Source organism: Pipistrellus hanaki, assembly GCF_964339955.1.
Source record: "Pipistrellus hanaki genome assembly, chromosome: 18".
NCBI lineage: Eukaryota > Metazoa > Chordata > Mammalia > Chiroptera > Vespertilionidae > Pipistrellus > Pipistrellus hanaki.
Window position 1 is genome coordinate 7,293,140 of NC_140520.1, and position 12,532 is coordinate 7,305,671.

At 55.0% G+C, this 12,532-nt stretch overlaps 1 protein-coding gene and 1 long non-coding RNA gene across 4 annotated transcripts in view; one reads left to right on the plus strand and one right to left on the minus strand.

Moving 5' to 3' along the window:
• Positions 1 to 876: 876 nt before the first annotated feature.
• S1PR1 (sphingosine-1-phosphate receptor 1) overlaps positions 877 to 12,532 on the minus strand; it is a 97,718-nt gene continuing 86,062 nt past the window's right edge. Inside the window, exons 4-5 of one of the 2 annotated variants that reach the window (XM_084866086.1) lie at positions 8,228 to 8,392; positions 877 to 3,582 (exon numbers count right to left, since the gene is read on the minus strand). In XM_084866086.1, coding sequence (XP_084722212.1) covers positions 2,287 to 3,582; positions 8,228 to 8,332 — 1,401 coding nt within the window. In that variant the 5' untranslated portion in view covers positions 8,333 to 8,392 and the 3' untranslated portion in view covers positions 877 to 2,286. Of the gene's footprint in view, positions 3,583 to 5,014; positions 5,300 to 8,227; positions 8,393 to 12,532 lie in introns of those variants that run through there. The other variant, XM_084866087.1, reaches the window with a different exon arrangement.
• On the plus strand, positions 5,264 to 10,932 carry LOC311612816. Of its 2 annotated transcripts, none has more exons than XR_014793356.1 (3): positions 5,264 to 5,402; positions 6,058 to 6,610; positions 10,827 to 10,932. It is a non-coding gene; the product is annotated as an uncharacterized lncRNA (long non-coding RNA). The 2 variants fall into 2 exon arrangements; XR_014793357.1 differs by lacking the exon at positions 5,264 to 5,402 and adding an exon at positions 5,445 to 5,768.

Here is a 12,532-nt window from a genome sequence, read left to right on the forward strand (position 1 = left end):
GCACACTCCCGTTTCCCACAGTGAACCTTACCCAGAAATGACATCTACGCGACGAGGGGAGGTTTATCTCCACGTCCCAACTGTGTCCTGTGCTTGCTCAATGCTGCCTGAAAGCACACGCTCTGAAAGAAACAATAGCGCGGGGGGCCAGACACACACCCCCTCCCCCTCATTGCATCCTCAACCAAACCGAGCACTAACCAGGGCAAGGATTCTGTTTCGCTTGTAAAGGACCCTTGCTCTCGTTTGATCGCTGGAGAAATTAATAACCGGGGACATGAAAGCTTTCAAAAACGATGAACTGAATGTCTTCAGACAGAAGGCGTCCCCAATTCAGCCTACCACTCGCTCCTTCAATGATACCCGGGTCCCATACTGTTCAGAGGTTAGACGGGGAGAAGCCAAGACAGAAACCGATCCTGAAAATGTGCGTGATTTGATATGATCGCCCATATTCATATCCCTGCTTCCCCAGCGTGTTGGCAGGAAGCCAAGCTTTTGTGGATGGGTTTGAACTGACCATTGAGTTTCATGATTTGAGTTTAGATTTACAACCACACGGCTCTGTGTTACTTCTTTTAAAGCCCATGTTTTGGGAAAGAACTATTGGACTCAGTTTAGTTTGGCATGGATGCAATTTACAACTCAAACAATGCCATTTCCTTGCCATGTGGTATGCATTTAGGGGCTGGCAGTTTTTTTGTTTTTTTTTTTTCATTTCATTCTTTACTGCTCTTTGGTGGTAACATATTGAAGTTTCTCTTCCTGAAAAAGATAGAGCGGTTTCTAAAACAGTAACAGACATGATTGTTTCTAAAGAGGCACAGAGTCAATAGAAGGTCTTCGATTATTTTTAAAATGCTCTTCACAAAGGAATCTTTAAAAAAAATCAGTTTATTAATGTTTAAAAGTTGATAAAGCTATGTGCAAAATGATCCACAAAAGTCAGAAAACTATTAAATACTATTTTTTTTAAAAAAAAAAGACATTTCTCGGTTTAATTGCACTGAAAAACCATACTAAAGAGACAGCAATACATTTTATTCTTTGTAACATTTACACACATGACCAATGAACTAGTTAAAAAAAACAAACAGCTGAACTGGATACATCTGGGTTCCCTACCAGTTAAAGTAATGCTTTAAGGGTACAAGAGGGTGATACTCTCTTAAGAAAATACACATTCAATGGTGTTAACACGGGTTAGGAAAATCCAATAAAATGCTGAAACCCATACATTCAAAAATCATGAAGAGGACTTTTAACACAACAAGATGTAACCGCTGGTGGAAATGCTTCACACACGCTCCGTAATGAACAGCAACAAAAGTGCCAAAGACCGATGTCGTGTTTGTTAAGCAGATTCGTTAGGAAATCCCTCCTGGTTGACAGAGTTCCCTCCCCAACAGTAGGTGCTCTCCTTGTGTGGGGGCCTTTGTCTCTCCTGGACGTGAAGGAGCCTGGCTGATACCATTAGATAAGCTGGGCTTCCCCAGGCAGATTTAGGCACAATGGCAGGATATTGTCACACATTCCATTGTAAAGATGTAAAAAAAAAAAAAAAAAAAAAAAAAAAAAAATCAAAGTGACTACAACCAAATTCCAAAAACAACGGATCCAGCTTGCGTGGAAACTTTGGCCTCAGCAAAAGAAACTGCCTCCCATGTCCGAACCGTCTCCAGCTCCTCCGTCTGCTTCCTGGACAAGCCCACCAGCTACAGATGCTGGAGAAACGGACCGGGCCACCCCAGCGCTGATGCATGCCGGGCCGTTAGATACCCAGTCGGAGGGGTGTGCCAGGCAAGGAGGGGTGGGGCCTGGAGCATCCCTAGAGAGAAGCAGAAGTGCGCACATGGCTGGAAACTCTAGCGAAGAAACATCTTCTCCTCAAAGCTGCAGGCAACACTTCCCCCGGGGACCTCGATCTTCCAGAAGGGCCCGGACGGGTGACCCCTCTGGGAGCTTGGCCGCGCTCACCTCTGGCTCAGTGCACAATCAAAGCTCAGGGAGAGGAAGTGGGCTCCAGGCCCGCGGACCGCTCTCCACCCTTCCCGGTCCTTCCCGGCGCATTGTTCACAGGACTCACTGTACCCTCCGACCCCACCCTGCGTCACGGGCCCTTGGCTCACCCCGCCCCCCCTCCGGCTCGGCTCCGGCTCCGGCTCCGGCAGCTCCTCCCTGGCAGCAGTCCAGAGGCACCAGGCACGGAGATGTTTTTTTCCAAACACGGGGCGGCGGGCGGCCATGCCAAGAACACTCCCCATGGGGCTGGCAGCTTCCCCGCCTTTAGGAAGACGAATTGACGTTGCCAGAGGACATGATGGTCTCGGGGTTGTCCCCATCGTCCTTCTGGGGGTGAGAGGAGTTGTCGGACTTGCTGCGGCTGAACTCCACGCCCGCGATGATGGGGCGCTTGAACTTGCCCGGGGTGTCCGGGCTCGGGCACCGGCAGCAGGACATGATGCGGATGAAGGCGCGGCGCATCTCCTTGTTGGTGAGCGTGTAGATGATGGGGTTGGTGCCCGAGTTGAGCACCGCCAGCACCAGGAAGTACTCGGCCTTGAAGAGGATGTCGCAGGTGCGCACCTTGCAGCCCACGTCCAGCAGCAGCAGGATGAAGAGCGGCGCCCAGCAGGCGATGAACACGCTCAGCACGATGATCACCGTCTTGAGCAGCGCCAGCGACTTCTCGGAGCTGCGGCTGGCCTTGGACGCGTTCTTGCGGAAGGTGAGGCGGCGGCTGCGCGTGCGCACCAGCGAGTAGATGCGGCAGTAGAGGATGACGATGGAGAGCAGCAGCACGGTGAAGACCGTGGTGCAGAAGAGGATATAGTGCTTGTGGTAGAGCGGCAGCACCGTGGAGCAGCTGGACAGGTGGCGGAGGCAGTTCCAGCCCATGATGGGCAGGCCGCCCAGCACCAGCGAGATGACCCAGCAGGCGCTGATGAGCAGGAAGGAGCGCGAGCTGCTGCTCTCGTGGTGCAGCTTCATCTTCAGCATGGTGATGTAGCGCTCGATGGCGATGGCCAGCAGGCTGAAGACGGAGGCGGACAGTGCCACGAACATGCTGCCCTCGCGCAGGAACCACTGCGCCGGCGTCAGCTTGTAGGTGTTGGCCCCGGAGAAGAGCAGGTTCATGATGTAGGCCACCCCGGCCAGCAGGTCCGAGAGGGCCAGGTTGCCGATGAAGTAGTACATGGGCCGGTGGAACTTCTTGGTTTTCCAGATGGTCAGGAGGACGAAGATGTTCTCCAGGATGATGCAGCAGCAGATGAGGATGAACACGGCGGACGTCACCTTGAGGCCGCTGTCCTTGTCCTGGCCCAGGTTCAGCTTCCCCGTGTAGTTGTAATGCCGGATGATGAAGTCGTAGTTGGAGTAGTCAGACACGGAGGGGCTGCTGCTGCTGCTGGTGGACCCCATGGCGCGCCCGGCGGCGTCCGTGGCCTTGGCCCTGGCCGGCGGCGATCCCCCGGCGGGCGCTAGAGGGCGCTGGAGGGCGAGGAGCAGGCGGGGAGCGTGGAAGTCAGAGGTCCCGGCTCTGCGCGTCTCCCGGCTGGACGGGGCCTCGGGAACCGCAGCCTTAAAGAGTTACAAAGACAGTCAGAGGAAGCCACAGGCACGACTCCTTCTCGCCGAGGCCCTGCTCGTTTTGTTTATTTATTTAAAGGAAACTTGGGGGGAGTGAAGAGAGAGGGATTTAAAAAAAAAACAAACTCTCGCCCCTTGCAAAAAATAAATAAATATTTTGAAAGGAAGAAGGGGAAGAAAGAGAGGGAGAGAGAACAATTACCAAAAAAAAAAAAATGGCCCCAACTGAAAACTCCGACTCAACAAGATGAAAATGCTTCTCGTGGTCACATTCACTCCAACGGAAATGAGAAAGTGGGGAAGCAAGTCGCCCCAGCTCTGATTCCCACCCTGCCTGCCACCCTGACTCCCACCCCGCACCGCGCACCGCGCACCCCGCACCCCGCCAGGCTTCCAGTCACCGCCCAGCGGGGGCTCACAAGCTGGGGCTCCCCAGAAACCCAACCGAGGGTGAAAATGCACCCCTCTGCCCCCACCGCCCACCCGGCCTGAGAGCAGAGCCGCCCCGGAGTCATGGGACAGTGCAAGTCATTTGGGGGCTCCATGTGTAACTTCGGGAGCAGAGCAGGTGTGTCCAGGGTCCGAGGGGCAGCCACGCCTGCCCTGGCCCAGCATAAACAGGAAAACTGGCGCCTGCCCTTTCTTTCCTCTTCTTCTTCCCCGGAGCCCAAAGCAAGAACCCCCCATGGTGCCGGTGAGACCGCAATAAGCCCCAGAGGTTGTGCGTGGCCTTCGGTTGCAGAAGTGCGGTTAGCTCGGTGGCCAGAATAGGCAGAGAGAAGTCCAGCAGAGAGAAGTCCCGCTCCTGGGAGCCAGGCATGCCGCCCCAGCCCAGCCCGTGCAAACCTCTGCAGCCGCTCCCCCAGGGGCGCCGAGCTCCGGGCGAAGCTACCGGGCGGCTTTCCTGACCCCCCTCCCCGGCTCCCGGTTGCCTCCCTCCTCAGAGGTCTGCAAAGTGTGGAGGGGACGCGGCATGGCCCCGGCTGGCAGAAGTCTACTTGTCAGTTAAGAGTTGCGAGGGAACGGGACACCCGGATAAAAGTAGAGGAACCGACGGAGGGGGCTCCCACCGTCCTGGGGCCCCTCCAGCTCTACCGCACTCTCCTCGCCCGCCGCAGTGCAAGTATAAGCCCTAACTCCACCCCCGCCCCCTCCATACCCTTTGTTTCTAGCATTCCCAAACATAAGCGCCTGCGACCCCCGCAGCGCCCCCCCCTCCCCCGGGCCGGCTCTACAGCGGGAACTTGACCCCCTTTCCCGGCGCCATCCATCACCAGCGCCCGCGCCGCCGGCGGGCTGGGCTCCTCGGCCCGGAGACGGGAGTTTGGAAAGTTTTTGTTCTGCTCCGTTCGGGTCTGACAGCGCGTCCCGGCCGCCCGCCCGCGCCCCGCGCCCCGCGCCCCGCGCCCCGGCCCGCGCCTACCTGGCTCCGGCGGGACTCAGGCGGGACGCGGCGGCGAGCTGGGAGCTCCGGGGCCGCGCCGCGCACCCGTCATCTCGCTGCTGCCGCCGGAGCCTGACAGCGCCGCGCGGAAGAAACTTGCGGAGCCGGGGTCCCCTCCCTCCGCAGCCGCATTCTCCATTGGCCGGCCCCGCGCCGCCAGCGCCGGCTGAAGGGGCGGGGGGAGCGGCACGGTCTCCCACGCCCTCCGGGCGGCCGGCCCCGGCGCGGATCTCGGCGGGCGGGCGGGCGGGCGGCGAAGACTCACTGTCCAGGAACGATCTGGGGCAGAAGCTAAGAGGGCCCCTCCCACCCCGCCCCCGGACGCCAGGAAAAAACGAGGGGCGGAGCCTGGTGCCCCCTGGACTCGGTATAAATCGCCCGCCCCCTCCCGGCGGCAGAGGCCCCCTCCCCGAGCTGGCGGCCGAGGGCGTTTGGAGACCGCCCTCCCGAAAGCCCTGGTGGGGCACAAGGGGCCGCAGGCGTCCCTGGACTCCTGCCAGCCAGCCCGTGGGGATGGGGTCCGAGCTTGTGGCCAGGCGCCCCGGGCTGCGGCGAGGGCGGGGGAAGCAGGAGCCAGCGCTCGGGGGATGGGGCTGCGAGAGGCCAGGGAGGGGGGTGCCGGACGGTCCTCCCCTTCTCCCCACCTCCACGCCGCCCACCCCGGCCCGCGGCCTCGAAACTTGTGGTCTGAGGGGCAGAAAGCGGCTCTCCCGAGGCGCAGGGTGAAGTGGAGGTGCTGTTTGTGTGTGTGTGGGGGCGGGGGGTCCCCCTCCCTCAGCTGGGCGGCCAGGCAGGCAGTGTGCCCCAGATTCTGGCCAGCAGCGAGAGGCCCGCTGAGTTGACTGACGCTTGGGCAGCTCAGGAAGTTCCAAGGGGAAGAGCCGCCCGGCCTGGCCCAGCCCTAACCCCGCAGGGCCTGCCGCCGCCCAGCTGGGGGCGGGCTCCCTTCTCTCCCCTTCTCCTTGGGAGGCGCCCCCAAACCTCAATGCTCACAACTCCGCCCCCTCTTTCCTTGCTCTTAGCTGCTACTTCCGAACCTGAGACTGAGAGGTGGCCTGGGTCAGCTCAGCTGTGCGACCAGCGCGGGGCAAAGCCAGTCCCACCCAGCGCCGCCGGCTCACACCTCTTCCCATCCCTGCAGATGCGAATGCAAAAGGTCTCCGAGGTGCAGTTTCAATCAGACACGCCCTGTACCTGAATGACTCAGAAGGAGGCTTCTTGGTGAATAAACAACAGACCCCTGGCTGTTGGGATCTTATGAGTTTGCAAAAGAAGCCAAGTGTCGGTTAATTCACAGCTGTCTGAAAGCCCTCCTCAGCCGTGCGCCGCCTACCCACGAGTGCGCACAACGTGGAAACAGAGCAGCGACTCTCAGATACCTCTGATTGGGTTGAGGACTTATCCCGTCCTATCTAACAAAGGCTCAATAAGCAAACTGTTCCACCGGGAGTTCCACCGCTGGCTATGACATGCGCTGACCACCAGGGGGCGGCGCGGAACATGGTGGGTGCTGGCAGCGGGTGACAGTGGAGACGCTACCAGCCCGATGGGCCCTGTGGCGGGATGGTGGAGCAGGTGAGCAGATGGTGCAGGACAAGGTGGGTGTGAGGGGCAGGTGCTGATCACCCCACGGATAGCCCCATAGACTGCAACCATTGCCCAGCGATGGAGGCAGGGGCTGCCTGGCTCCCAGGCGTTGAGGAACTGAGTGGGGAGCCCAGCCCCCATCCATCGCCCTGCAGGTGGGATGATGGAGCAGGTGAAGGGGTGGCACCAGGCCATGGCAGGGTGCCAGGTGGGGCTGTGGGGTTGGGGGCATGAGCTGGGACTATGAGCCTGCGGTGCCAGCTGAGGCCCCATTCCTGCAGGCCACCCCAAGGGATCCTACCCATGCACGAATTTGTGCACCGGGCCTCTGGTTTCATAAGAAAGGGGAGATCAGTTGAGTCAACCCAGCACAACCTAACGTGGGGACTTGTCAAACTCCACCCGCCCACACATGGATGAGTTCTTCAAAGGGGAGGGTTTAAGTGCATTTCACGTCCAGCCTCTGTGGGCCATGCTCGCTGATCTAACACTGTGCTCTGGGAGGCGTGCACTGCTGGTCATTGAAGCGAGGGAGGTGTCATTCAGCCTACAGCTCAGCTGGTGAGAGGCAGAGCTGGGCTCCCAGACCTGAATGCTGCCCAAGCCAGGGCTCCCAGGTGGCACAGACAGGGAAGGAACTGCGAGGGCAGCACCTCCTGCCTCAGTTTACCGTACACCGATGTCCGGACTGTGGACGTCCGCAAAATGTACAACAAGATATGCCAGGGAAGGCCTGCGAACCCCTGTTCCCCACTCTGTAGTCTAGAAATCTCGCATGTAAAACCTGAAACAAAACTAGACTCATGGATGTCCCTTTTTTCACCAGGAATCATTTTCTTTTGGATGAAATGCTTTGCAAATGTTATTTTTATTTTTTACCACTTTTTTTTTTTTATTGCTAAGACTTCATTTTGTTTTAAGAGTTTCACATTCACAGAGAAATTGAGTGGAGGGTACAGAGATCCCCATAGACCCTCTCCCCTCACCACACACAACTCCCCCCACGGTGAGCATCACTCACTAGAGACCTGGCACATCGGTTACAACCGGTGAACCGACATCACTACATCATCACCAGCCAAGTGCCTGGCTCACCTCAGGGTTTCCTCTTGAAGGTGCTGTTCTTGTGCTAATTTTACAAACCAGGAAACTGAGTCCAGGCATGGTAAGCAGCTTGGTTAGTGTGGGCTGTGACCGACCATAGCTGGGGCTACAGGTCCTTAACCATAACGTGCAACCTCACAGCCGCGGGAGTATGAGGGCTCGGAGTCTGTCTTTTCCTGTGAGCTCCGCTGGAGAGGACCAGGTTACTGATACTGACCCCCTACCACACCCCCGTTTCAACCTCGCACATGATTACTTAGCGACGCTCGCCCTTAATACACACTGACAGGATGGAAAACACAGATGACCATCAGGCAGGAGGAGGGGGGAAGCAGGGCTATTTCCAGCAATGGCTTCCCTGCCAATTCCCCGCTCCGGTTCCCACACATGCCTCTTCCCAGGACTCTCGGGAGGCTCTAAGAATCCCATCCCCAACCACCTCCTGGCCGCTGGCCCAGCTCTCCATCCACCCCGCCTGGAAGCCACGCCCAGTATTCCTACCTGACTCCCCATGGCACCTCGGTTACAGCTGGATGGCCGAATCCCGCTGGGGTTTCCCCACTCCAAATCTCGGATTTCAAAGCAGTGTTGCTGTTCTCTATGCATGTTTCCGTGTCTCTCTGCGAGGCTCGCCAGAGAAAATCCATGCTCCGTTTGGGACAGATGCTAAAAAAAAAAAAAAAAAAAAAAAGCAATGACTTGTTTATTTATATTTAACTAGAAGAGCGGTATTTTTTTTTAACGTCTTTGCCTTTACTGATTTTTAGAGAGCGTGGAAGGGAGCAGGACAGAGAGATAGAAACATCAGTGAGCCGGGACCGGTTTGGCTCAAGTGGATAGAGCGTCGGCCTGGGGACTGAAAGGTCCCGGGTTCGATTCCAGTCAAGGGCATGTACCTTGGTTGCGGGCGCATCCCCAGTAGGGGGTGTGCAAGAGGCAGCTGATCGATGATTCTCTCTCATCGATGTTTCTAACTCTCTATCCCTCTCTCTTCCTCTCTGTGAAAAATCAATAAAATATATTTTTTTAAAAAAAGAAAAAAGAAACATCAGTGAGAGTGAAACATCACTGATCAGCTGCCTCCTGCACACCCCCTACGGGGGATCCAGCCTGTAACTCAGGCCTGGGCTCTGACCTAGAATCAAACCAGGGATCTCTGGGTTCCTGGGTGGACACTCAACCACTGAGCCACACCAGCCGGGCGAGAGAGCTGTATTCTTATTTGCTAAGTTTGCTAACCCTACTCCCTGCAATCCCAGGTTAGAGCCGAGGCTCCCCTGCTCTTGTAGGCATAGCCTCACTAGCCTGCTGCTTCCGGAGAACCGTTCTCATCACACGTCCATTCCCTCCTCCCGAAGTTCCAGCTCAGTGACAGCTTCCCCCTCACCACCCTCCACAGGGTCTGCTGCCCTGGCCAAGCTCTCCCCATATCGCTGTGCCCACCTTCCTGAGACTCAGCTCTGTTATTCCTGCTCTCTCCCATATTTCCAATTTTTGGCCTCTGGTGACTCTCTATCTTCAACTCACGTTAATACCTGTGTGTTTCTCCTGCCAAAAACTCACTGCCTTCCCTTATGCTAGGTCCCAAGAGAATCTCTCTTTCTTCTCTTAGTTGCCAACATGCAAAACTCTGTGGTGGGGGATGACAGACGTGGGGTCAGCCTGAGCATGGCCGGTTTCTGGCGGCGTGACTCTGGGCAACCTCTGGGAACTGCCTTGAGTCTTGGTTTCCTCATCTCTCAGGCGGCACAATGACATTTCTCTCCCGTTGCCGTGGAGAGGAATGAAGAGCTGCGTGTGTATAAAGAATCTTCCGCAGGACAGAGGGAATTCTTCACCCTCCGCCACCTCTATCCACCGTCCATCCTCCCACTCACTGCCTTTTTGACTTACAAATTAAATTATTTTTAATCAAATTAATACAGGCACATGGTTTAAAAAAAAAAAATAGTGCAAAACTTGCAAGGCAGAACTTCTGTCCTCGGAGGCACTCTGGTCCGCTGAGCCTCCCAGCCACTTTGAAGTCTTACCCACGTTCCTTCTGGGGGTGACAAGCAAATCCCTGAACCCTCTGTTTTCTCAATGAGCGTTTGAAACAGTATTATAGGTTTTCTGCCATGTTATTTTTTTTAAATATATTTTATTGATTTTGTACAGAGAGGAAGGGAGAGAGATAGAAAGCTAGAAACATCGATGAGAGAGAGTCATCGATCAGAGTTTTCTGCCATGTTAAAGAGGCATTCATTCACTTATCCTTTTAAAAACCTGCTTGTGTTATAAACTTTCTAAATCTATGCCTGTCTGATATTTTTAAAATTCCGTGTTTACACTTGACTAACAATTTGGCTGCGTATAGAGTTGTAGGTTGTAAGTTTCCTTGGGAACTTCGAAGGCGTCGCTACTTTGTCTTGATTTCTGGTGCCGCTGAGGAAAAGTCCAGAGCTGTTCTTACTCCAAAACTTCACCTTCGGCTACTTCTTTCTCCTCGGGGCGTTTCTAGAAGCTTCTATGCCCACCGTGCTGCAGGACTGAACTGTACTGGTAGACGCCTCGGTTTTCCGAGCTTCCTCCTAGACACAAGGTGGCGGGCAATGATTTCCTCCAGAAGCCCGTCTTCTCGTTTTCTGTCCTCTGTCTGGAACTCCCGCTGTGTGGATGATGGACCATCGGGGCTGATTTTTCAATTTCCTTCTTTTTCTTTTTATTTTCTACATCTTTTTTAAAAATATATTTTATTGATTTTTTTTTTTACAGAGAAGGAGAGGAATAGAGAGTTAGAAACATCGATAAGAGAGACTCATCGATCAGCCGCCTCCTGCACACCCCCTTCTGGGGATGTGCCCACAACTAAGGTACATGCCCTTGACCGGAATCGAACGTGGGACCTTTTAGTCCGCAGGCCGACACTCTATCCACTGAGCCAAACTGGTTTCAGCTATTATCTACATCTTTATCGCTCCCCGCCCCCCACACTAATTTTTTTGAAGATTTCTCCACTTTATCTTTCCACTCTTCAGTTAATGTTTTCCTTTCTGTTAGCACACTTTTATGGGCAAATTAAACACTCACTTGTTTTCTAAAATGTCATTGCCATTGTCAGAGGCCAATGGGCGTGGATGCTGATGTCTTGGAACCCGCAGACTCTCTTGCCCCTGAGGCCTGGCGGAGCCCCCCTCTCCGGTGCACGCAGTGGGGCGGATATCGGAAGGAGGGCCTTCCGGCCATGACTGGTATGATGACTGCTTCCTGCCACCAGGAAGCCTCCGCTATTTCAGTTCCCCCTTCGTGGGAGCGGTTTGGGAGTTGCTGTAGGCATTCTTGGAATCTGGCTAAGGGGAAGTTCACTTTGGGCTGCATTCAGATTGAGTTTAAAAGGATGTGTCCTGGCCAGGTAGCTCAATTGGTTGGAGCATCGTCCCGATGAGCCGAAGCTGCAGGTTCGATCCTTGGTCGGGTTATAAAAAGTAATAATAAAACAAAATAATAGAAGGATAGCGTCACGGTTGCTTCATGCTGTTACGAGCCATCCTGTCTATAAGGACCACGCCTGTGAGTATCTTTAGTGTTCGGGGTTTGGGATGCTCATGTATCCAGAGGGAAAAAATCTCTTCTCCTTCAGCAGATGCCAACATGGCTGCAGCTCCTGGGGGAAGGGAGCTGGGCATGCGTATCTCCCCTTCACCCTCCCGTTTGGACTGTGGGGTTCACCCCGCCACCCCAAGTCGCCTGCAGGTGGAGGAGACCAGTCACTGTGCCGGGCAGGGCTGGGGAAAGTCATGGGGGTGGGGCAGGATGAGGGGAGAGAATGAGTCTGCCTGCTGCTATCGCAGACTTTCTGTTTTCGTCTTGACTTTCACCCCAGCTTAGAGATGCCTGAAGTATCCAAGTCCGGGCCTTTCCAGGTGCTTCTGGGCGCCCCCATGGCCGCCCCGCCTTCAGTGTTTAGTCGTATTAATTGAGTCAATGAGGTCTCACCCCTCTGCTTTTAGTTTCCAAATCTCCCTTGCTATCATCTCTCGTTTTTTCTTTATTTCTTTGTTTATGCAAACAGAACAAAACCCTTCGCTACCTCGTCAGTGGCATGTGGGGGAAGGGGAGGAGGGGGGAAGTGAGAGTGTGCGCCCTGCCATCTCTGAACTGAGGTCACTGCCGATTCCTCTGACCGAAGGCAGACTGGCCTCTGCCACACTGCACTCCTGGCATGACCTCCCTCACCAGCAGAGTCGGGGTTCCTCACCAGCCCCCTTTAGGGAACCTTCTGCACCACGTGACACTGTTGTCAACACTCTCCACTCTGCTCGCCTGGAGTCCCGCCCGCCCCCCTCTCTCTCTCACTGCCCTTTCTCAGCCGGCGTCTCTTTTGTAGATGATCTTTATCCTTTTATATATTGGAAGTAATTATATAGCCTGTGCAATGCGTCAGGCACTGTACTAAATAAGCATTCTGTGTTGGAAATACATTTAGCTCAACAATTCTACAAGTGAGGTCTTATTAAACAACCCGTTTTACAGATGAAGAAGCTGAGGCACAGAAAGCTTAAGTAGTCCAAAGTCCCAGCTTTTCCCACTGCCTCTTTAAATGCTGTAATCTGGGTCTTCCCTCTTGTCCATCCTCCTTCCAGGCTTTCCCTATCACACACGTGCCTGACTGCGCTGTACATTTTTAGTCCCAGGGGACTCACCCTTCCGTCTCAGCACTCCATTACTGCCTTCCTGGTCCTGCTTCCTGCAAAACCACCTATCCCAGTGGCCTCTTTCCCTCCAGCGTGGGACCAGTAACCAAACGCTCCTCTCGTGCTTGGGGAC